Here is a 25574-nt window from a genome sequence, read left to right as displayed (position 1 = left end):
CCAAGAATTAGGTTTTGTCAGGGGCTGATCCGGCCATGGCCACCACCAGCAGCAGCTCTTTCCTCAGAGCTGCTGTAAGGATAAAGGCAAGCACCCCTAGAACCTGCCTGGTGTCTGGTTCCAGGAGAATAGCAGGTACCCTAATTCTTACTTCTTCAAAAGAGCTCAGGCTACCTCCAAGACACTAGGCGGTTACAAGTGGCACATTCCTGACCTGTAAGAGAGATACACCTTACCCAAATGGACCCCTCTCCACCTCCTCCCCAGCTCCTCTCCACTTCCTCCCCAACTCTTCTCCACCTCCTCCCCAGCTCCTCTCCACATCCCAATTTCCTCCCCAATGTCCCACCTCCTCTAAGTCATACATTAACAAGAGTTCTTCCTCCCTCCCTTGAAACTCAAGACACCCTCCCTTGCCACCTGGGAATCAGAGGCAGCCTGACAACAAGCATAAGACCCCCTTTTTCTGAGACCTATAAGAAGAGACCAAGGTTCTGTCTCAGGGACCGGGACTCTCCTCAGATCCCCTATCTATCACACTGTCTGTCTATGGCATTAATAATTCTTCGAATGAATCTCTTACCCAAAAGGACCGTCCCCCTCAGTGGTCCTCTTGAGCCCCACGCCCAAGAGTTTTCACCGAGTTTCTGGGATTTGCATGGAGGTAGGCAGTTACCTTGCTGCCTGTAATATCTATCTATCTATCTATCTATCTATCTATCTATCTATCTATCTATCTATCTATCTATCTATCATCTATCTATCTATTATCTATCTATCTATCTATCTATCTATCTATCTATCTATCTATCTATCTATCTATCTATCTACCTACCTACCTATCATCTATCTATCTATCTATCATCTATCTATCTACCTATCTATCTATCTATCTATCTATCCATCCATCCATCCATCTATCTATTTATTTTGTGTTGCTTGGGAAGCAATGCAGAGCCTCCCATGTCCTTCCACCACAGAGCCACCTCCACCAGCCCCTACACACTTTAATGAGAAAGGAAGCCACCCTCACCAGCCCCTACACTCTTTAATGAGAAGGGAAGTGTAATGGAGTGATTCCCTTCTGAGAAGGCACCTCAGGATCAGGGATGCCCTCACCCTGAAGAACTCCTTCGTGGAGCCTGCTTCCAATGTCCCATAAGCAATTTCGGTCTGCTTCGCCAGGTCCTCTGCGCTCTCGATGGGAGACACCATCCTCTCCACGGTCAGGAAGGCGGCCAGGTTGGCTGTGTATGAGGAGATGATGATCAAAGTGAAGAACCACCAGACGCCGCCCACGATGCGTCCAGACAGAGACCTGCAGGCCAAAGGGGAGAAGGGTCAGAGGCATGGACATCAATTACAGAAGGCTCCAGAGAGGAGCAGGGAGCCAGCTGTGTTCTGTCAGCGGAGCGGTCAAACCCAATTGCACCTTCTGCTCTGTATAGGAGAAATGAGAATTCAAATGTTAGGGAGACGCCATGCTTCCTTCCTCATCATAATAAGGAGTTGTGGGGTTTCTGCCCCTTGGGTGATAATGCACATAGGCATATCTTCATACCCACTTTACATGGACAGACACATCAAGACATGTAAGCAATAACACAAATGTGTCAGCAGCTGTTCATAAGCTTCTTAGACACGTGTAAACACCCTCCAAATGTGGTCATACCTACCAGGAATATTGGTACAAATGCAGCCCTATAAATGCAACTTCCCATGGACACACACACTTGATGGGCCTGGGAATGAATGGTAGCCATCCCATCATCTTGATATTGTCCCAGGGTTGTCATAGGAGGAGGGAAAGGAAGACTATATTGGATATATACATAGAATATGAGTAATCATGCTTCAGTTATGGTGGGGAAAAGTCACTACAGAAGATAGGCAGTCCCTCCACCCACCAACACAGAGATGGATTAAAAAGTGGTTAAACTGAATGTGACAGTACACACCTGTGATCCCAGCACTGTGGAGGGAGAAGTAGGAGGATCAGGAGTTCAAGGTTCTCTTGGCCACTCAGTGAGTTCAAAGCCAATTTGGGCTACAGGAGAGCCTTTCTCAGAAAAACGAACAACAAACCAAAAGGAAAGAAAGGGGCTAACATGGGAGATGAAGTTTGCTTTGATATTCCAATGGTCCCTCTCTTGTCCCCAAACAATGAAGAGAAAGATGACTAGCAAGAGAGCCACAGTGACCTCTCTGATTCTCTTGGGGGTCTCCCAGTCCAGGGCTTCCCAATGACCCCACAGGGTGGTGTGGATGCTCCTCAGGTTATGTCGGAACCCTCCCAGGAGGAATGGAGACACTGTCAAGTAGATGCTTGGACCTTATCAGAAAATGCGAACAAGGGGCTTCACGAAATGTGGATGTCCCCGGGAATCTCACACTGGGAAGGGAAAGACTGGGATCCTAGTGCCAGCCAGAGGAGGAGGAGCTGGTCTTCCAGGAACGGATTTCCCACAGTTCTGACAATGTCAGAGAGACTGGAGCTGAGACTATGATGGATGGCGACACATTTTCACCAGGCCTGCTTAGCTAGAAAACTTCTGACCCTCTGTTTAAACTTAAATACCATGTTAAGATTCCAAGGAGGGACTTTAGGGGAATGATCACACCTCTTAAGGACGGACTTTAGGGGAATGCCCACAGCTCTTTGTCCCTACTCATAATGTGACTGCACTGAACGAATCTTTCTCGGCTTTTCACTTTGGCTTGTTCATTTAATTGGTGTATTGAGGGTGGGTGGTGGGTCCTGGCTGGTTAGGGCTGCCAAAGCCCAGATTCTGACTCCAATCATTTTGTGTGATTCTTCAGGAGTGTGATAGTTATTATTGATCGTCAGCTTGGCAGGATCCAAGGAGATAGGCGGCGTCTGGAAACGTCTATGAGGGAGTTTCTAGACTGGGTTAATTAAAGTGAGAAGACTCATCCTGAATGTGGCTGGCACCATCCCATGGGCTGGGGTCCTAGACGTAATGGATTGGAAAAAGCGAGCTGAGCACCAGCCTTCATCTGTTTCCTGACTGTGGATGAGATGTGAGCAGCTGCTTCACGTTCCTGCCTCTGTGCCTTTCCTTTCATGATGGACTTGCTGTGCCAGCCCAAGCAAAGCTTCCTTAAGCTGCCTTGGCCACAAGAAGAAGAATAAGTAACAAAGAGATGATGTAGAGGTCAGGAGAGTGGATTCTGGGCAAAGTACATGGAGTCCTGTCTTCTCTCACTGTGTGCACAACTTTGGACAAGCCCATCAGTCTCTTTGTATCTTCATAACACACTGTAAGGATGTGGCTTATCTGGAGGGCATTCTCCGGAAGTGAAAAGCAAGCAGAAGCATGGTAGGTAGTCTAGTGCCTGGCACACAGTGAGTACTTCCGGGTGGAGTTACAAGCACTTCCGGGTAGAGCACTACTCAGGGTAGGTCAGGGGTGTGGAGCCTATGTCAGGACCCTTCCAGAAAAGCCCGTTCTGAGGCTAAGCAGGGGATGGAAAGTTATCAGCAGCTATCAGCTTTTGATCCGGCAGCTTTGCCCCCACATCATCTCCAACAAGGAGATGGATGTAGACTGACTCGTTTCTTTAAAAGCATGTCCTGTCATCCCCATGAGGAAGGGGACAGAAGGAACACTTTCTGGGGCCCTTCATTTAACCAAGCTTAAGAGGTCATGGGGTGTGACCTATTTTCTTTTGTCTTTGATTTCAAACAGCTATTTTTGCAAAGGTCTGGGAAAGAGAGCTTTGAGGTTCTGGCTCTGAATTGCAGGGGGAACAATGTCCATCTTGCCTCATTTCTGACCTGAGGTCAGTCTACAAAGAGATGCCCAGAGTGAGGTGATGGGCTCTGGCAAAACTCAACAGTTTCACTGATGAAGCAACTGCATCCAAGATGTGTGTCTCCATGGACCAGTCACAGCACCTCATCAGCTACAAGTCACTCCTCTGGCAAGAGCTGGTGTGACTAATTTTAACCACCCCAGCTGCTGGTCACCGTTGCAGCTCTCTAGGTAAGAACGGCCTAGGGGTAAGAGCAGGGGGGTTGGATAACGGCTCCACGGACACCCCATGTCTCTGCAGGCCAGTGCATGGGTCTATTACCTCAGGGCTCTGAGTCACAGAACAATGCATCTTTCCATTTGGGTCGATCATACAAGTGTAGCATAGCCACAGTTTGTAAAGTGATGGATGAATCCTAATAGACTCACTCACTCCTTCATTCACCTTGTAGTTTATTTGTTGCATTAGCTTGCCTTTCTGTTGTGAGAAACACCATGACTCAAAGTAACCCGGGGAAGTAGTGCGTGCTACCGCACTCAGCTTCTTCTTTGAGTTCTGGAGGTTAGATTTAGGCAGTGATGTTTGGGTGGCAAGTACTTTACCGACTGAGCTCTCTGTCTAGCCTCATATAGATCCTAGCCCACACGGATCTTTGAAAACTATAAACAGGTTCACGATACTCCTTGCCCCCATTTCAAGCCAGTCACAGTCAGAAAATTAAATCTAAATATTTTACCAAGGCTCGAGAGACACCTCCTGATTGACCCAACTTTAATAGCTTCCAGTGGGCAAATTCTTCCACCATGTTCTGTCCCAGCCTCCTTGGTCCTTGTAGTTTGGAGACCACAACACAATCTTTCCCACTGTGGTGGTTTGTGTGAGAATGGATCCCATAGGTTCATGTATTTTAATGCTTGGTTCCCAGTTAGTATAAGAGTTTGGGAAGGATGGGGAGGTATGGCCTTCATGGAGTAGGCATGTCACTCGGAGTGAGCTTTGAGGTTTCAAATGCCCACACCATTCCCACTTAGTGCTCCCCTCCCCCTACTCTCTCTCCTTTTCCCCCTCTCAGCTTCATGCTTGTATCTCAAGGTGCAAGCTCTCAGCTACTGCTCCAGCACCACGCCTGCCTGCTGCCATGCTCCCCGCCATAATGGTCATGGACTCTAACCCAACCCCCATATTAAATGCTTCCTTTTATAAGTTGCCTGGCACATGATGTCTACTCATAGCAATAGAACAGTAACTAAGACACTTACTTGGGGACATTTGCAGGTGTCCTGCTACCAGGGACTCACTTCTTTGAAATTGGGCCCAACCTGCCTCTGCAGACCCTTCCCTTGAGGTTTCTGATGTCCCCTGCTTTCACACACCCTTGTGAAGCAGTGCGGTTTCAGCCCCCCACTCCTTCTTTGGCATGCCTTTTTCGTTGTAGTGCTTCTTAGAGTTGAAATGACATGTCTATAGTCTCATAGACAGGGTTGCTGACTCTGTGGCCATAGTAGTGTGTACAGGTCTTATCAATGTCACTCCTTGCTCTGTCCCCAGCATGCAGCTTAGTGCCTGGCAGAGAGTGTATTGTGGGCAGGTGAACGATAACACATTTTCTCAGGACTGACTATACAGCACAGCATGCTGGGAAATATCTAAGAGATTTTATCTCCAGAGAACGGATTTAATAGAAGAGGCGCGCGCACGCGCGCGCACACACACACACACACACACACACACACACACACACACACACACAGAGAGGGGGGGGGTGAAGGGTACAGGTGTCACTCATCAAATGGGGAAGATCATGGCCTACTAGGAAAAATCTGGGAAGGCATCAGGGAAGAGGTGTCACCTGACTGGGCCAGGGAGGCAGGCTGGCTGTCTTAGGTTTCTATGGCTGTGATAAAATATCATGACCAAAAGCAATGTGGAGAGGAAAGGGTTTATTTTATTTTATACTTCCTGATCATAGTCTATTCAGGACAGGAACCTGGAGGCAGGAGCGGATGCAGAGGCCATGGAGGAGGATGCTGCTTACTGGCATGCTCTGCCTGCTTTTTTTAAACAAATCAGAACCACCAGCTCAGAGGTGGCCCCGCCCACAGTGAGCTGGGCCCTCCCACATCCACCGTCAATCAAGACAACGCACCACAGGCTTGCGCACAGGCCAGTCTGATGTTTGCTCAATTGAGGGTCCCTCTTCCAAAAGGATTCTAGCTTGTATCACGTTGACATTTAAAACTAGCCAGCACACTAGCTGTGAACATTCTGCAATGGAGAAACATTCCCTGGAGTGGGAGCAACCAGTGGAGGCAGGCAAGGCACAGGAACAAGTAGCCATTGCAGTTTCCACGCGCCACAGGACGCTCCCAGTGCCATGTTCTAGGGGAGGCCCCATCTGAGCTGTGTAGGGCATTTGTTTCCATTTCTTCAATCTTCATCCTCATCCCGGTGGGCCGGTAGGAATATGGCATTCGCTGTACCGGGAAACCAAGGTTGAGAGAGATGAAATGCTTTAGGTTATGAAGACAGCGATAGAGCTTACATGGGAACCCAAGATCTGACTTCGGGGGTGTGTCTTCACCTGTGCTGAAGTTGGACTCTGCTGAAAGCCACCCCCATGCGCTCAGGGCTGACTGCGGGGCCCTGACTATCCATCTCCCCACAGTTCCTAGAAGGGAGTGTTTGGCATCACACTGCTGTTAAAATGAGACTTCTTCCATGCATAATTTTGGCTTTACATACATAGAAGGATATCTTTTATAGCTGCTGCTGGACAGCTCATAATAACAAAGCATATGGTTTTTCTGCATGTTGAGTGGCCCACCCCAAGTTCCCACTAGCTGGTTCACCAGCTGGTTATCAGAGTCCAGGCGGGACTCAGCAAGCCAGGTGTGAGCCTGTGTCTCATCTATGGCCCGAATATCTGGCGTTTGAACTCTTTAGGGTTGGGGACATATCTGAATACAGCGTGCTGCGGACTTTTTAAAAATAGTCCCTAACTCCTGAACAAACAGGAGGTAAATGAACAAGGCACACTTCTGCTTTAATTAACATGTGGTTATCTTCAGCACAGGACGCATACTAGCAGTAGCTTTTCACTTAAAATAATCGATGGAAAACATCCCATTTGTCAGGTACCATTTTACCCCAGCCGGTTCCCTGTACTCTCAGCCCCTCCCTCTCACTTCCCCCCCTGCTGAGCAGTAGAATAACCACCTTGGGCGGGGGCAGTCTTCCCTTCTCAGCTCTCCTGGAACCCTATTCATGTCTTCAAAGGGACACTCAGCCTGTCTGAGCCTCTAAGATAGTTAAGTGGGAGTTTGGAAGCTGTATGCACCACCTGCTGTCCTGCCCTGTAGGAAATTACGGGCAAGTCATTTCACATTTCTGAACCTTGGTTAAACTGCTGGTGAAAGGGAGGCTGTATTGGGAGCCCCCAAAGGGTTTGTAAGGATGAGCTGCAGGCATAAGGCAGGGTACCTGGGCCAGAGAAGACACCTAGAAGTGGTGTCTTTGCTGGTACCCTAAACGAAAGATGGCACAGAATTAAATTTAACAAAGGATGTTAAGTGAACAGTGCAAGTCATTTATTGATTAATTTTTGTCTTTTTTTTTTTTTTTTGAGACAGGATCTCAGGTAGCCCAGGCTAGCCTCCTACTCACTTTATAGACCAGACTAACCTTGAACTCCCCAGCTTCTTGTTGGGATGCCTCCCATATTTTGGGATGTCGTACCACCACAGGATACAAAGCTGATTATAAAGGAGAGTATAGTATTATTCGGCCTCATTTGAAAAACTTACTTTTCAGGGAATTGTAGTAGGTGCCTGTAGTCCCTACTGTTTGGGAGGCCGAGGCAGGAGGATTGCTGAAGTTTACAAGTTCTAGGCTATAGTGTGCTATGCTGATCCATGTCTGCACTGACCTTGATATCAGGACTATGGCCACCTGGAAGGTAGAGACCACCAGGTAGCCTAAGGAGGGGTGAAGCTGACTCAGGTCTGAAATAGAGTAGGTCTTAACTCCCATGTTCATCAGCAGTGGGATAGAGCTCATGGATAGCCACTGCATTCCAGCCTGGGCAACACAATGATCCTGGTCTCTTTAAAAAACAAAAGTAAAGTAAAAGCCTAAGTCAGGGGAGTGTCTGAATAGGAACACTAAGCCTAGGAGTTTCATACATGTGCCTGGGCCAGGAGCTTCATTTAAAAATGATAGATTTTTCAAAAAACGGTTTGCGTCTGTTTTTATGCCCTGTGCATGCAGGTGCCTGAGGAGGCCAGAAGAGGGAGGGGATCAGATTTCTGGGGGCTGGAGCGTCAAGCGGGCATGAATTGCCCAGTGTGGATGCCGGGAACTGAACTCAGGTCCTCTGCAAGAGCAACAAGTGCTCTTGATGGCTGAGCCATTTCTCCAGGCCCTGTAAGCTTATTTTTATTCCTTTGCCCACAATTTCTTGTTTTTCTAAGTGAACACTGGCAATTCGGTGACATGTACAAAATCAAACACAGTGGTCAAAAGTCTGGCGTGTAGAATCATAAGATCTGGGTTCAAATCCCAGCTTCATCCTTTCTAGCTGTGTGAGCCCCAGAGTCTAACCTCAGCCTCATGTGTGGAATGAGCATGACGGATTCAGGTCAACCATTAAATAATGTATTTTTAAACTTATTAACAGGGTGACAGGAGTCTGGAACGGCGAAGGAAAGCCATTCAACGAAAGGCTCTTCTAATGGGTTATATTAAGGATGACAGCTCGTGACAGTTAGTGTCAAATGCCAACTTGATACAATCTGGATTCACCTTAGAAGGGCATCTCAATGAGGGATTGTTTAGATTGACTTGGCCTCTAGCCATTCAAGTGAAGAATTTTCTTAACAGAGTGAATTGATATGGCAAGACCTGCCCACCGAGGGTGGCATCGTGGCCTAGGCAGGGGCACCCTGGGCTGTAAAGCGAGCTAAGTGGCAACTTGCAATCCTTGCTCTCTGCTTCTTGACAATGGATGCAATGCAACCAGGTGTCTCCAGCACCTGCCACTGTGCCTTCTCTGCACTGAGGCACTGTAACTTGTGGCTGTGAGCTAGAACAAATCCTTCCTTCTGGAAGCTGCTTTGACAGGATATTTTATCTCAGCAACCGGATAAGAAACAAAGGCAGAGCCGAAGGTTGGGGAATAGTCTAGGAGTGTGATTAGCTTGTGAGAATCTGTTTTAGATGGAAAACACAGCCTGGAGGAACCTGGGTCCCAAGGTAGGAGGAGGCTTGGTACGACTGAAGTGATAAGCACCACAGAACTTGTCTGGAAAGGGAGCAGGGTCTAGATCAATCAGAGCCCTCAGCTCAGGTTGTGGAGGCTCCTCCTCTTGAAGCCTGCCTGCCTGGTGCCTCCATGTGCTCTTCTAATTTCTTGGAAACTCTTGCACTGGTCAGCCCCTTCCTATCGTCTCAGCTTTACTTTGTGACCATACCCAAAGCCATTAAGGGATTTTAGATTCCTTCATCATCCTCTATAACCCCATACAGTCCCAATATCTATTGAAAGAACAGGAAGCTTCACATGCAATTTGTCCCTCTTTCCCGAGCTATCTATAGAAGAAAAGAAGTAAGTGCCTGGTCTATGACTCAATAAACTTCATTGCAAAGCTTTAGAAGACTATTTTGGAAGAAGTGATAATTCAAGACACATCTACAATTCTCACATGGTTATAAAATCATGTTCCTTCAGATATCTTTGCAAAGTGATTGTCGGAGAACAAATTACGTATGACACAAAGTTAAGATAATAACGTTTGTTTCTTTAAATGCATTGTAAAAGTTCCCACCAACTTTGACAAGTTCCCACCATTTGGTGAATCACTGTCAGAGATCTCTCTGGGTTATCACAGGCACAGAGCACCTGCTTTGATCTTCCCGTTTGTTCCTCAAGAGTTCCCACCCAGCATAGTCTCTCTCTACCTGCATGAAGGGTGGAGACCAAGTTGACTCTGGTCTTGCCCTAGGACATACAGAGGAAGAGGCTCCAAGGAACCTTTCTTCTAATATTCAGGAGATCAGGCAGGGTCTTCCTTCTCATCCTCAGGAAATGGAAGTCTTCTTCCCCGTCTTTAGATAAGGAAACACAGCCCTTCTTGAAGAGGGCTGGGGGGGGGGGCGCTGTTTTCATCAGGACCTGATCCTTAGCAACCATCTCTACCACTTATCCTTGCCTCTGTGCTCCATGCATCCAACATATATTAGCCTGTTCCCATGCGCATGGAAGATGTGCTAGGCAGCACTGTAAGTTGGCCTCTGCCCAGGTGTTACTCTAGGCTGTGCCCAGTTACAGAGGAGTTTAGCTGTGTGAATGTGCTGATCTCTGCTCGTCCACCAAACTTAAGGCAGGGGTCTTATCTAGTGGGATCTTTTCTAGTTCCAGTCATGGAACTCTTAAGAAGAAGTTTCTCTAGTAGGAGACAGAAGTCAGAGAGATTGAAAGTGTCTGTGTGAGGGTTGGTGCCAGGGATAGTTTCCATCAAGATGGGAGGGGATTGGGGTCCCAGTCCAGAGCAATCCCCCAAGGCTGAGTGGTTCCCACTCAGTCAGCAAGACAAGGGCCCCTGTTGTTACTAGGAAGTGAATTCTGATGGTCCAGTGGATGTGTGGAAGTGGGTCCTGAACTTTAGGTAGGAAGTTAGTGGCTAACAATGCCATTGCAACCTTGTGAGTTCCCAGCTGAGAACCGAGTCATAGCATGCTGGCTCTGACTCCAGAACTGCGAGATAATATATTGAGTGGGGTTTAAGCTGTATTTGGGGTTAATTAATACAAAATAATATAAAGTAAATGTAGGCTGGCTGCAAACTATTACAAACTTGCCTTAAATGTCTCCTGTGTTTTCCATTTGAGGATGTCTGCAATAAATCCTTAACTCGTTTCCTCCTCTTCCTTCTCTTTTTCCCTCCCCGCCTCCCCCCTCCTCGCCTCCCCCTCCCTCCCTCCCTCTGCTCTTCCTTCCTTCCCTCTTTCCCTCCATTTCTCCTCCCTCCTTTCTTTGTTGTAGTGTTATGTGTGGAATCCAGAGCTTTGCACGTGAGAGGCAGATGATCCACTACTGAGCTACTCCCCAGCCTCAACTTCTGGGAAGCATGGTAATTAAGTAGTAAGGAAAAGGTGCTACTGCCAGGCTACTTGGGTTCAAAGCTAAGCTACAAAGATGAGGCTATGACTTTGGACAAGTCCTACCAAGGGTGGCATCAGAAGGAAGAAAATTTACCCCCAAAGATACCCAAGTCCTAATTCCTAGAACCTGTGGATATGTTGCATTAAATAGCCAAAGGGAACTTTTGGAGAATTAAAGTTAGGGACTTCAAAATTAGGAGTTCCTCTGGTGGCCAGTAGATCTTTAGTTTGACTCCTGAAAGTGGAAGAGGAATACAAAAGGGCTGGTCAATGGGATGCGACAGAGTGACAGGGATGCTCTGCAGCTCAGGGGAAGAGATCCCGCAGAGTCAGCAGAGGGAGAAGAGAGAATCAGGGCCGAGGGTGTCCTCTAGAAGTCAGAAACAGTCCCTGGCTGGCAGATACCAAGAGAAAAATGTTCTCACAACCACAGTGACCAAAATTTGTCAACAACCCAAACAGGCCAGGAAACAGATCCCACTCTTCCAGAAGCCCCAGAAAAGGGTACCACCTGGCCAGATAGCAGTATCTTAGCCCTTTGACACCAGTACTAGATTTTCAACCTAAGAACTGTAAGCTAACACATTTCAGTTGCTTCAAGATGCTTTGTTCTGTCTTGGAAGTAATAGAAAAACAAACACCAGGGTCGGGCAATAAACTCCTGAGCCACACAGCAGAGACTGGCCTGGGGGCGGAGGGTGCCAGGTCACACTCCCTTCTCACCACCCCAGCCATGCCAACCTTCCTCCTCCTTCCCAGCAACCAACAACCAGCACTCCAACCTCCCATCTTGTTTCTCAGCAGATGTTCTCAAGGGATTCTCCCAGCTTCAAATTCTGCCTCAGAAGGTGTCTTCTCCAAGAAGCCTCTCCTGGCTTCTCCACCAGCTCAGTCCCTACAAATGCCAAGACTATACCGGTGCATTTGGTAGATGTTACATTTACTTAAGCTCCAGGCTGTGGGGAGAGTTTCTCCTCTTTTATTAAGTCTATATGCTGTGGTATGTTAGGGTATAATAAAAGACAATCCCCCAAATCCTTAAATCTTACCTTAAGAATCAGTAAATATTTTAAAACATTGTCTTTTAAGTGTAATTATCTCATTTCTCTATTCCCTTTCCACCCGCCAACTCTTCCCATATATCCCACCCTCTGCTCTCTTTCAAATTCATGGCCGCTATTTCTTTAATTGTAATAATAATAAAAAAGATTTGTTTTATTTTTATTATGTGTTTGTGTGTGGGTATGTGCTACTGAGTGCAGAGCCCTAAAGGCCAGAAGGGGGCGTCAGACTCCCTGGGACTTGAGTTACAGCCAGTTTTGAGTCACTCCATGTGGATGTTGAGAGCCAATCTTTGGTCCTCTGCAAGAGCAGTATGTGCTCTTAACTGCCGCACCATCTCCCCAGTCTCCTCTTTTAAGAGTTTATTTTCATGAGAATGTTTCACGTGAGATGTACTTGCGGAACACACTTTTAAGTGTGGAATATGTTGACATTGCCCATTTTTATGAGGTTGTACAGAAAAGCTCACAGCTTATCCGTCTGGCTTGGCTGGAACTCTACACTCAATGGTTAATAACTACTGGTTTCTGGGATGGAGAGATGGCTCAGCAGTTGCTGAGCGCTTGCTGTTCTTCCTGAGGACAGAGCTTTAGTTCCCAGCATCCACATGATATAGTTCACAACCATCAGGAGGCATGCCTATTGTGCGCATTCACTCACACAGACAAAACACTCATACATAGAAAGCAAAGTGAATAAATCTAAAACAAAATATAACCACACATTTCCCTTCCACCTCATGTAAATGCTGGTGATGGTTAGTCACAATTATCAACTTGATGAACTCTAGAATCACTTGGAAGATGAGCTGGGCTTATGGCCAGGCCTGAGGGAGATTATCTGATTAGGCTAATTGAGATGGGAAGATCTGCCTACCCTGAGTGCCACCCTTCCCTGTGCTAGGATCCCGGATGGCATCAAATGGAGAAGCTGAATTAGGTATTAGTATTTGATGCTTTCTGCTTCCTGACAGTGGATGCAATATGACCTCTGTGACTTTCTCACCATGATTGACTCAAATGTTAGTGTGAGCCCTAATCAACTCTTTCTTCTGTGAATTCTGTCAGGGTGTTTTATCATAGCCACAGAAAAGTGGCCAAGACACTGCCATTTCAGTCCTTGAGTTTATGACTTTGACTATTCCAGAGAAATTACTTAGCATTTGTGCTTTGCCTGATTTATTACACAGGGCAATGTCTCCAGGGTTCACCCATGATGTCACACAGAGTCGGTCCCTTTGACTTTTTGAAGGCTAAAGGGTGTTCCTGTGAGCACACATACCACATGTTCTTATCCACATGTATCAATGTACATGTTGGCTAGTTCCACACCTTAGCTATTACAGGTAGAGCGGTACACATGGGACTGCTGGCATCTCTCCAGGTCCTGACCATACTCTGTGGTATGTGGTAAGTACCCAGTACTGGATTACTTCCATACTGGTCTCCACAATCTCTGTGCTACTGCTTCCTCCTACCAAGTCTACAAGGACTCCATCTTCTCCCAGGCTGCACAGGACATGTCTTGCATTCATGTCTTGTGTCCAGGATGGATGGGTGGATTGAGGAACTCAAGAGAAGCCAACATCTGAAACATTGCCTGCTTTCTATCTATCTTCCCATTCTTTCTCTATTGCATGCTGCTGCCTGCCTGGCTCTGCTAAGAGCATAGCATGTAGCGAGCTCTGCTCAGCCCCACACTGGTGCTTCCAGGCTGCAGTATGTCTAGGTCTGCTGGAGCTCCAGCCCTCCATTCCACCCCGCCCCCCTCTGCCATTTGCGCCTCGTCTTCTCTGCACTGCACAGGTCAATCCCAAGTCAGAGGGAAAAGAATGAAGTCTTCAAGTTTGACTCCTCTGCAGTTCCTGGGTAGACACTCAGCAAATATTTTTTTGGTTTGAACACAAAAAACGGAAATCGCAGGTGCCAAATACTCTCTGCTTCTATGCCCCTGTGCATCCTCAAATGTCAGTGTCATTAGGGATTGGCATGTTTTGCCAGTTCATTATTATAGGCAGCATTAGCTCTTTATCAGTATATTTACGTGTGTGTGTGTGTATACATATATATGTATATATGTATGTATATATATTATGTGTGTGTGTTTATGTATGCACATGTACATGTGTGTAGAGGCTAATTGATCTCCACCTTGTGTTTTGAGACATGGTCTCACTGAACCTGGAACTGACCGACTGGCTAGGCTGGCTGGCCAGGGAGCCCACTGGGATCCTCCTGTCTCTGCTTCCCAGGACTGGATTACAGGTGTGTGCCACCATACGCAGCTGTTCATGTGGGTGCTGGGATTGAACTCAGGGTCTCATGGTTGCATAGCAAGCATTTTACCCAGTGAACCACCTCCTCAGCCTCCCATCAGGAAGATGAACAGTGACAAAAGACAGCAATAATACCAAATAATTTTCGTTTAGAGAGGCTAAAAAATTCAATTTGATTATTGACTTGAGAATATGAAATTAAAATGAATAATATTATAACACATTTAAAGTATCATCAACAATATGCCTCATAGATCACTTAGAAAATAGGTGAAGTGATTTCATTGCCTGTTTTTCTTTTTTTCTTCTAAAAGATTGCCCTTTTCTACATGACTAATACTAATCGACAGTTGTAATTAGCAGTCAGGAAAACACAGGCTTTTAAAACTAGCAGATTAGAAAAGAATTTTCTAGAGATGTCATGAAGCTTCTTCCTGTGAGCATGGCTGTGGGTCTCACTTGTTGGGTATAGATAAGGAGGTAAAGCCTTTGGGAAGGAGGGGAAGCTTTTGAAGGAAATTATGTTTCAAGGTCCTTCCTGGTCTCAGGTCTCAAGCAGGCCACTTGCTGCTGGCTGTGTGTATAAACTGACCAAGTCAGCTCTCAGTGAATAGCTTGCCTAATTCCACATCTCATAGCTTCGGGTCTTGTGCACAACCCCAAAGCTGAATTTGGCTGGAGTGGGATCCCAACCTGTCCTCATCCACAGGGATTCAGGAGTCAATAGCTGGATGTGTTTGATGCTGTCATTGACATTATTCAACGATTGGTTATCAAGGACCTTCAGCACACCAGGACTTGTGTGGACACTTCTTAGGTCCAGAGGAAAGGCATTCAGAGTGGAGACCAAGAAGACGAACTCACCACAGAAAGACTGCAGGTAGAGGGAAGCTTCCTCTAGACAGAGAAATGGCAAACAAGGATCTTGTGAATGAGACTGAAAGAGGCCTATGGTTTTCATGGATGGACATCTGAGGGGCACAGCAGAAGTGCTGAGGGGGAGGGGTGGAGCAGTGGGGAGTGAGGCCCAGAGGGAGGAGGCCGAGCATATAGGCCCTTTGGTTCTGGAAGGAGTCTACAGCAGAAAGGTGGGGAGGGATGGGAAGCAGGGGGAGACAGGAGCCAATGTGGTGTTGAGGATTTCCCATGGAGAATACACTGGGGCAAGCAAGGCACAACAAGAACAGCGACATGAAGATGAGAAGCTGACGATGCTGGGCCTCAGCTCAGGTGATGTGCTGATCACAACTGCAGCAAGGCTGGGTGAGAGTGAGCAGACTCGAGCAGACTCAGAGGTTGTCATTCCTCTGTCCATCTATCCATCCATCCATCCATCCATCCATCCATCCATCCATCCATCCATCCATCTATCATCTATCTATCTATCTATCTATCTATCTATCTATCTATCTATCTATCTATCTATCTATCTATCTATCTATCTATCTTTCCATCCATCCATCCATCTATCCATCCATCCCTCCCTCTTTAGGACTTCATATTTGAGGTTCTATTTCCTGCCAGGTATTGAGGAGACTCACTTATCCCTCACTGAACACTATGGGAAAAGTAGGATTTAGTCCTGTTTTGTAAACTAAAGTTGGGAGGCCCATGCCCTTCAACAGCCCGCAGCTAGTCTGTGTCCAGAGCCCCCCAAGTTACTCTCTTTCCCTATCTCTGTCTCTCACGCCTTTGGCTGGGGCATCTCCAAAGAGGCAGTGACACTTTTTTGGGATGAGAAACACTGAGAAGAAACTATAATTCAGAAGGACCTTTCCCAGAGTTACTGCTTATGGCGTAGTCTTATCAAGTTGTCTGGATTTATGATCACCCTGAAGACACACCCAGGGGTTATGTCTGCCAGGTCCTTTCTAGAGAGGTTTAACTGAGGAGGAAGATCAACCCTAACTGTGGGCAGAACCATTCTGTGGGGCCTTAGACTGGATTAAAGGAGAAAGAGAGCTGAGCACCAGCATCCATCGCTCTCTGCTTCCTGACTGCAGATGCAAGGTGACCGGCCGTCCCAAGTTTCTGCCTGCCCAATACGATGGATTGCCCCTTCAAATAGTGAGACCAAGTGAAACCTTCCTCCCTTTATTTGCTTTTATTGGGATGTCAGGAAGTGAGAAAAGGGACTAAGACAGTGGAGGAGAACCAGCCGCCAGACCCTTCTGTAGATATGCTCACACACTTGTGCTTCCCAACTGTCTCCTCAACACCCGAGGAGCTGGGTCTGGCCGGCTCCTGTCCGTCAGGCCTTGTTTGGGAGCCCACTGATGATGGGAGCCCCTCTGGACACTTTCCCACAGTTTCTTAAGAGTTAATATTTACATCGGCAATGGAAAGCTTCCTGAGAATGGGAAGGGGAGTAGGCCCCAGGAGAGAGAGAAGACTGCTGGAGATGCGTGGGGGAGGGGCTTGGCATATCAGAGCAGGTGACTGGGGAGCAGCAGCGTGGTGAACCATTTGTAAAGTCCCTACTTTGTTTCAAGTCTGTTTCCCCGGGGAGAGGGTCGCACTCATCTACCTCAGGGTTGTTACGAGATCAGACACGGTTGTGACTGAAAATCAAAACGCTCCTTGTAAAGGAGCGGAAAGTTCTGATATCGTTAAGCCAGAAGCCGTATCTCAAAGGCTGGTGGCTGCCTCAGGGGTCAGCACCGCTGTCCTGATTATCTTAGAGGTGGGAAAAGGCATTCTGAGGCTCAGAGATGAAATGCTTTCTCCCAGTGACTCTCATACTTAACACTAAGGTCAGCGTTGGACAGGAGACGTTAACTCAGGCCAACGTCTCACGGTCTTGCCTTGGCACAGTGACTGGCAAACAGGTGAGGTCTGACCTTCAGATTCCTCACTTAACTTTGTGGTCTTGGCCTATCTTCTGATCTCTTCATCTTTAAAACTGGAATAGTCACAGTCTGAACACAATGGGTTGTCATTGAAAGTGGCTGAGGTAACATTGGTACCAGGTAAGCCATGCGGTGCCCACCATCATGATTGCCTTCTTGTTGTCTTGCCCACATTCCCCAGCCATGTTGGAGAACTGCTCTGACCTTCAGGGGTTTCTGACCCATCCTCACACATGCTTCAGTTTGGTCCCCTCCACATTCTCCTGTTAAACCGGGGCGGTGCCAACGAGAACCCCTGCTTTAGCCTCCTCCACAAGTCTAGTGGGGAGGGACGCTCAACGTCTAGTCAAGAGTCTGTTCCAAACAAACTCTGTATTTTGTGCAAATTACTGATGCATAATGATGGGAGTAGAGATGGAGTTCCACTGATGTAAGATGAGAAGGTCCACTATGGTTTCCCAGGGACATCCTTATTCAGAGGCGTGAAAGGCCTAGGAAAAGAGGACACTCAGGGGACTGAGTAGATGTCGTGCCACGGGGCTGCACTGGTACCACCTAAGATCACAAGCAGGATCAGTCTGTCTCTCCAAGGGGAAGCACAAGAAGAATGATAGTGGCTTCCAACCTAGGGAGAGGCCCTGTCTGTGAGCACTGGGTTCATCCGTCTCTGAAGTCTCTGAACACCCTGCCACCGGACATAAGGCTGGGGGCTCAGCTTGACAGGAACCACAGCCCGCTTTCACCGCACATTTTGTCTATATGTAAACTGCTCAGTTCCCTTCTTGACTTTTTTTTAAAACTATTTTAAAGTGTGTGTGTGTGTGTGTGTGTGTGTGTGTGTGTGTGTGTGTGTGTGTGTGTGTTATTGGAGGTTACGTGCACGTGACCTGCCTGTGGAGGCAGGAGGAGGCATCAGATCCCCTGAGCTGGAGTTACAAGTGTTTGTGAGCTGCCCATGGTGGGCCTTGGGAACGGAATTTGGGTCCTCTGCAAGAGCAGTAGATGTTCTTAACTGTTGAACCATCTCTCCAGGCCTCTTCTTATTTGCTTGTACAGGATCTTATGTAGTTCAGGCTGGCCTCTAACTTGCTGTGTAGCCCAGGCTGGCCTTGAACTCCTGATACACCCTTCTCTATCTCCCTGCCCTACTGTTGGAATTACAAACATGCCCCTCTGTGCTCGTTCATGATCACCCTTTGAAAGTCTGTATAGACTGTTCTTCACACAATTGCTTGTGAGGTTTCACAATGTTAGAACTACTAGACTTTGGGGCCAGATAATAATTAGTGGTGAGGGGCTGAGATGGTTCTCCCTGTGGTGGGGCGTTCAGCGAGTGCAGAGAGACAAGTCCTGTACACATGGAGCCTAGATTTGAATTCACTCATATACAACATGATAATAGAATGGGGACTGACTGTGAGAAGGGAGGGAGCACTCTAAAGGGAGGGGGCAGGGTACAAGAGAGGACACTGGGATCTATGTATCATGAAAGCAGAGGAGGGCACCCTGGGGCTGAGAGGGACTAGGGGAGGACAGCGGGAGGTGAACAACATTTATTCCATGTCGTGTAGATATAGATATATGCAAATACATGCCTATATATATTTTATATATAGGCATATATATGCATAAATAGCAAAATTTATTTCTTTGTCCTACATACTCTGAGTTCAACCCCCATATGGGGTAAAACAGTAACAGCATACCCCACCTCAGCCCATAATTTTACTGTTGCTGAATTCACTGAATTATTTTTTACGTTTTGTATAACGTGTTTTTGCCTGGTTTTCAACTCCCCCTTATAATTTAATAGCACGTTCTTGTCTATTTTATTTTCTTCTTTCCTTCATGCCGTCTTTATTTCCCTAGACCCCAGCTACTCTTATCCTTACGTTTATTGACACACTGCTAAATGTTTCTCATGTCACCTTCATAAAAATGAACGTGCAGATGTAAGTCGCAGACAGTATTTACTTAGAAACTTATTCATTTCCTGAATTTCCGGCATACACACTCCATGGCAGGCTCTGGGGTAATGGTGATACTCGGCCCTTTTCTTTCCACAGCTCAGAGTTGGCCTTGAGTGTTACTCTTCCAAGGGCCGCAGTCCTTTGACCAGCAATACTGACGTCACCTGGAAGATGGCTCAGCAGGTAAAGGCACCTGCTGTCAAGTCTGATGACCTGAGATTGATCCCTGAAACACACGGTGAAAGGAAAGAACCAGATCCCCAAAGCTGTTCTCTGACCCCCACATGCATGCTATGACATGCATACATGCATGCACACTTACAATGAAATAAACAAAAAATGGAAAACGTAGCAAACTCTTGCTTCCTCCCAGGCCTACTACTAACAGAAGTTGCATCTTAGGAAGCGTCTTGGATATGGTAAAGTTTCAGAAGCAATGGGTAAGGGCACACTGACTAAGCATCAGGAACAGGATACACTGTGACACTGGACATTGAGAATGAGTGAATAGGCCAGGTTCTTGAATATTTAATTATTTAATGGCCCCCTCCCTCCCAACAAAATTAAAAAAAAATTCATTTGTGAGTTCAAAGAGATTACATCTTGCTTCCTCCCCATGTTTTTTTGTGTGTGGTGTGTATGTTGTATGTGTCTGTGTATGTGTGTGCACACAGGTGCATACACGTTTGTGTACATGTGCATAGAGGCCAGAGGTCCTGGTCAAGTGTTTTCCTCAATCACTCTCCATTTTATTATTTGAGACAGGCTCTCACTGAACCTGTAGCTCACTGATTCAGCAAGAATCTCAGCCATCAAGCTCCAAGGATCCTCCTGTCTCCACTGACCCATTGCTGGCTCATATTCATATTCATATACCTCCATGTCTAGCTTTGTATGTGGGTGCTGGGATCCAAATGCAGGTCCTCATGCTTGTGTGCCAGGGACTTTACCCAGGGAACCAACTCCCTGGCTCCTCAAATGCTCTTTCTCTTGAGGAATCTCCCACTAACGAGCCGGGTCCCGAGATCCTGTCCCTTCCTGATACGTTTCTGTGCTAACACTGATGGATTGAATTGTTCACAAATGTGCTCAAATAAATTTGTGGGTTTTAGAGGTTTCAGCAAATGATGGACTGATTCAATTTTTGCCAGCACAGCTTTGATGTATCGAGTGTGGGGCTTTGTTTGGCTGCCACAGTGGGGGGACCTTGTTTATCCTCTTCAGAGCCACATGGCTTCATCATAGTTGACATAAACAGAAATGGAAAATTCACAGGATGAAATGGAACAGAATTTTGCACAGAATGGTTTTTGCTCTGTGGTTCAAGGTTATGGGTGAGTTTGCTTCCTGTGTCATTTTTACGTCTATTACATGTGTAAAGCTTGGTGATTCTTGGCTCCGTTGATACCCTAAATTTAACTGCCCCCCATGTCTGTTACTCAGTCAAACCCTTAGGCTCAGCTGCTAAAAACGAACTAACAAAAAAAACCCAATTTTTCAATTTTCTTCTCATAGGTTATTTCCATGCAAGTCTAGCTTGCCTCCTACATTAAGGCTAAAAGTCAATAAAGCATGTATGTTCAGAATGCAAAGTCAATTCCTTTATGTTCCTCACTACCTGCCCACTCCTCTGAAATACAACATCTTTTAGGTTAATTTAGATGAAAACCAACTCATCCTCTCCTGTCTTTTCTCCAGAAGTCTCCAGGGTTTTTCTGACTTGCTAAGAATGCCTTTTCTATGCACAGGTGTCCCAGACATCATCCATCATGTTCAGTGTGGTGAAACACTGCCCGTAGAAAAGGGTGACACAGAATCTCAATTATTGGCTTGCTCTGGACCCTTGATAAATGCCGCTGCCATTGCTACTCTGCAAGATCACAGCATCTCACGACTGGAAAGTGCTGTTAACAATATTTCACATGAACTTCTATGTGGAAGTGACATGGGACAGGAGGAGCAGATATGGGTACTTTCATATTGTATCTGGTACCCCATACTGTGAAAAGGATCCATGCACACATGCTATTACTAGCTTAGTGTATATATACTGTAATGTTTTGTCTCTTCTGAGGCAACTCCCATCCCAGCTCAGATGTTCTTAGGAAGACAAGGTTGACAACAGCAGAAAATAACTTTGAGAAGAGCCTGGGCCCAGACCTCAACAGAAGGAAGGAAAGGTATAGAGGATGATGTGAGGGGAGCATGGGTATCATGTCTCATCAACATGGTGGACTACCTGACTGCTGTGGGATGTCTTTCTGTATGCTGTGAATATGTGTTACTCTGATTGGTTGATAAATAAAGCTGCATTGGCCTATGGCAAGGCAGCTTAGAGGCAGGTAGAAATCCAAGCAGATAAGACAGGAAGAAGAAAGGCAGAGGCAGAGGAGACGCCATCCTGCCATCCAGAGAGCAGCATGTAATGGCATACAAATAAAGCCACAGAACACATGGCAACATATAGATGAATAGAAATGGGCTGGGTAGTTATAAGAGCTAGCTAGAAAGAAGCTTGAGCCTTTAGGCCACATAGTTTGAAAATAATATAAGCCTCTGTGTGTTTATTTGGGACCAAGTGGCTGTGGGACGTGGGTGGGACACAGGAAAACTTCCAGCTACATCTCACCAAAAGGGGGAAGACCGAGTTCTGAATATTTGGCTGACCTCGTCTTGCCCCCTCCTCCCTATATAATCTGGAGGTTAAATAGAGGGCAGACTTTGAGAATTTAAGTCCATTGTCTTCTCAGATTGCTGGCTTTCTGAACAAAGCAGTTTTCAAGATTTGATTCCGGTCTTTTCTCACTGGCATCTGTGAGTGACAGGCCACTGTTCCAGTGTAGAAGGAGCATCTGTACACACCTTCTCTGCACCATCATCCTGCCTCTGCCCCAGCACCGGTGGTCAAGACTTGTTCTCAAGCTGTGTTAGTTGAGGTGGGTGGGGTGGGGTGGGGTGAAGACACACAGAAGTAGTAATGGAACTGAACTGAGGGTCCAGGTACCTGTCTGCGTGTGTATGACAGCTGCTTCATGAGGAAAGGGAACCCATCAGGGAAAACAATGGTCTTGAAGTACATCACACAAGCTCAATAGGCTATCATGTGTTAAAAGAAAAACTTAGGCCAGGTGGTGGTGGTGCACATCTTTAACCCCAGCACTCAGGAAGCAGAGCCAGGTAGATCTCTGTGAGTGAGTTCCAGAACAGGCTCCAAAGCTACACAGAGAAACCCAGTCTTGAAAAAAAAAAAAAAGAAAAAGAAAAACTTTGTCTCCTTTGTTCCTTTGTGTGTGTGTGTGTGTGTGTGTAGATTAGGCTGGCTGGCCAGTAAGCTCAGTTATGCTGGGATTACTGGTGGATGCTACCATACTGGTGAATGTGAGATACTGAACTTGGGTTCTAATGTTTGCACAAAAGTACTTCCCTGTCTGAGCCACCCCCCCCCAGCCTGTCTCCTCCTGTTTCCTTTTCCTTTGTATTTCTAAGACAGAAGAATATTTTCACAGCTTTGAGGAAGCAAAGACTTCTGTGATGGCTAATACTGGTGTCAACTTGACCATATCTGGAATTATGTAGAACCCAAGTAGCTGGACATACCTGTGAGGAATTTTCTTGATTGGACACTTTGAGGTGGGGAGACCCACCCTAAAATCTGGGCCCCACTTTCTGATGGCAGTCCACGTGAAAAGACAGAGGGGAAGGAAGCTTTTGCTCCATTGCATGCTTTTCTTCACCTCCACTGGCAACTTCATCTATCCTGCTGCCGAGGTGTTCCTTCACTGGTGTTGTAACCTACTCCTTCAGGATTCCACCATAGGCTGAAGACCAACTACGACATCCAGGCCTGTGGACTGAGCAACTACCAGATTCTTGGCTTTATTTGTCAGGAGATAGCCATTGTTGAACTAGCCAGACTACAGCCTGTAAGTCACACTGATAATCCGTGTGTGTGTGTGTGTGTGTGTGTGTGTGTGTGTGTGTGTGTGTGTGTTTTCACTTTATCACTTCTGTTCCTTCACACACAATCCTAGCCACAGTGGAAAATCTTGCTATACTCAACTACATTAAAACCACTTAAGACAAACACTTTTAAGACAATAAAAATGTAAGTCATAGAGCAGTGGTTCTCAACCTTCCTATGCTGTGACCCTTTAATACAGTTCCTCATGTTGTGGTGATCCGCCCTCCCCACCCCCAACCATAAGATTATTCCATTGCCACTTCATAAGTGTAATTTTACTACTGTTATGAATTATAACATAAATAGCTGATATGCAATCCCAGAGGAATCATGACCCACAGGTTGAGAACCATTGCCATACAGGATAAGACACTGATCTGAAATATCACTGAAAAAAGATTAGCACCAAGAACAGTTGAGGAACAATGAGAAGACAGATGACCTAGCAGGAAAATGGCTAAGAGACTCTGCTGGCTAGTTTTAACTATAAACTTGACACAACCTAGAATCACATGGAAAGAGTCTCAGGGAAGAACTATCTATACTGGGTTGGCCTATAGGCATGTCTGTAGGAAATTCTATTGTCAGCTGGTGTGTGGAGATCCAGCCCATTGTGGGTGGCACCATTCCCTAGTTAAGGGTCCTAAATTTTATCTAGCGAATCCTGAATCTGTATTTAGTTGAGTACAGTAAGTACCAGCAATCAGGCAGCATTTATGTATTTATGTCTCTGTGCTTGTGACTGTGGATCTGCTGTGACAAGCTGTTTGAGTTCTTGCCTTGACTTCCCCTCAGTGATGGGTTGTAGGAACTGTAAACTGAAACAAGCCCTTTCCTTCTCTAAGTTGCTGCTTGTCAGGATGTTTTGTCAAAGCAATGGGAGTGAAGCTTTAACAGAGACTTAGTAAGTTGCTTGTACCAGAAACTAGGTACCCCACAACTATTGGGTCTTAAAGGAGTACTGTCACTAGGGAAATGCAGAGTCAAGCCATAATGTGGTATGATAACAGACTTGGATAAAATAAAAAAGGAAAATGTGAAGTAACTGGAACTCACATGCCTTGCTGACAGGAGTCTAAATTTGTACAGTCCTTATGAAACAGCTTGGTAGAATCTTCAATAGGAAAATATACATAACTTGACTCAGGAATTCTACTCTTAAGTTAAACACCCAAAGGAAAGCCACATATGCTCATCAAAAGATTTTGCATGGATATTCATAGCAGTCCTACGTAGAACAACTGGAAAGATCACCTTCAAAGACTATATCCATTGAGATGTTTGCTGTTGTCAACTTGACAGAATCTAGAATCTCTTGGGAGATGGGCCTCTGGACATGCCTATGGGGGATTATTGTGATTGCATTAACCGTGGTGGGAAGACTTGCCCATTGTGGGTGGCATCATTCCCTGGCTGGAAGCCTGGACTGTGTAGGTGGAGTTAGGGAGCTGAGCAGTAGCCTTCATCTCTCTGCTTCCTGACAATGGATGAGATGTGACCTGCTACCTCAAGGTCCTGCCACCTTGACTTCCCCGATGGACTGTATCCTTGAACTGTGAGCCTCAATAAACTCTTTCCCCTTAAGTTGCCTTCATCAGAGTGCTCTATCACAGTAACAGGAAAAGAAACTGATATCCACAAAATGGAGCACTGTACAATGAGATTGAATGGACCTTGACTGTACAGGATAATAAAGAAAAGAATCATGGTGTAACAGAGCAGAAAGATCCAGGCATGAGGGTGTGCACTGTAAGACTACACATGGGAGATGCAAAACAGGCCAGTGTTAGAGGCAAGGTCCACTGGGAATGCAGCGCAGAGGGGCAGCACTTGTTCAGCATGCACAATGCCATGGGCTCAGTCCCCAGTGCTACAGAAAAGACAGTGAGAAAAAGAAAATATCTATGATTCTGATAACATCTAGTTCCATAATCTGAGTGCTGATTCTCTAAGTGTTCTAACTTAATGAAGATTAACTGACGTGTGTGTGTGTGTGTGTGTGTGTGTGTGTGTGTGTGTGTGTGTGAAAGAGAGGAGGAGGGAAAGGGGAAGAGAGAGGAAGGGAGGGAGAGAAGAATAAGAAGGAGGAGGAGGAAGGGGGGCACTTTCAAATAGTTCTGTATGTGCCTAAGTGCAGTTTCACATGAAGGCCAGAGGCTGATGTCAGGCATCTCCTATTACTCTCCACCTTACTGTTTGTGTGTGTGTGTGTGTGTGTGTGTGTGTGTGTGTGTGCGCGCGTGTGCACGCGCGCACACATGTGGAAGCCTGTGGTTAAAGTCAAGTGTCTTAGTTGCTCTCACCATGTGTGTGCTCTGTGTGTGTAAGAATGTGTGCAGTTTCATGTGTGGAATGGAACATGGGCATTTATATGATGTGAATGTGAGTGTGTGTATAGATCAAAGGACACCCTTGGGTGTTGGTCCTTGTGCTGGCTAGTCTTATGTCAGCTTGACACACAAACTAGAGTTATCTAAAAGGAGAGAACCTCAATTGAGAAAATGCCTCCATAAGATTCAGCT

The 25574-nt window shown here is 46.3% G+C and overlaps 1 protein-coding gene and 1 long non-coding RNA gene across 5 annotated transcripts in view; one reads left to right on the top strand and one right to left on the bottom strand.

Annotated features, from left to right (window-relative positions):
• Positions 1–25574, bottom strand: part of Gria1 (glutamate ionotropic receptor AMPA type subunit 1) — a 337003-nt gene that overhangs the window by 47704 nt on the left and 263725 nt on the right. For all 3 annotated transcript variants that reach the window (XM_006984888.4, XM_006984887.4, XM_076542378.1), the window contains exon 12: positions 1120–1318. In XM_006984888.4, the coding sequence (XP_006984950.1) occupies positions 1120–1318 (199 nt within the window). The remainder of the gene's footprint in view (positions 1–1119; positions 1319–25574) is intronic.
• On the top strand, positions 1315–12158 carry LOC121831801 (uncharacterized). 2 transcript variants are annotated; one of them, XR_006075386.2, is made up of 4 exons: positions 1315–3341; positions 3711–4007; positions 10817–10904; positions 11740–12158. It is a non-coding gene; the product is annotated as an uncharacterized LOC121831801 (long non-coding RNA). The 2 variants fall into 2 exon arrangements; XR_006075387.2 differs by having other exon boundaries at positions 11737–12158.

This window comes from Peromyscus maniculatus, chromosome 8, assembly GCF_049852395.1.
Source record: "Peromyscus maniculatus bairdii isolate BWxNUB_F1_BW_parent chromosome 8, HU_Pman_BW_mat_3.1, whole genome shotgun sequence".
NCBI lineage: Eukaryota > Metazoa > Chordata > Mammalia > Rodentia > Cricetidae > Peromyscus > Peromyscus maniculatus.
Note: the sequence above shows the minus strand (reverse complement) of the source record. Positions and strands in the feature narration are given on the sequence as shown.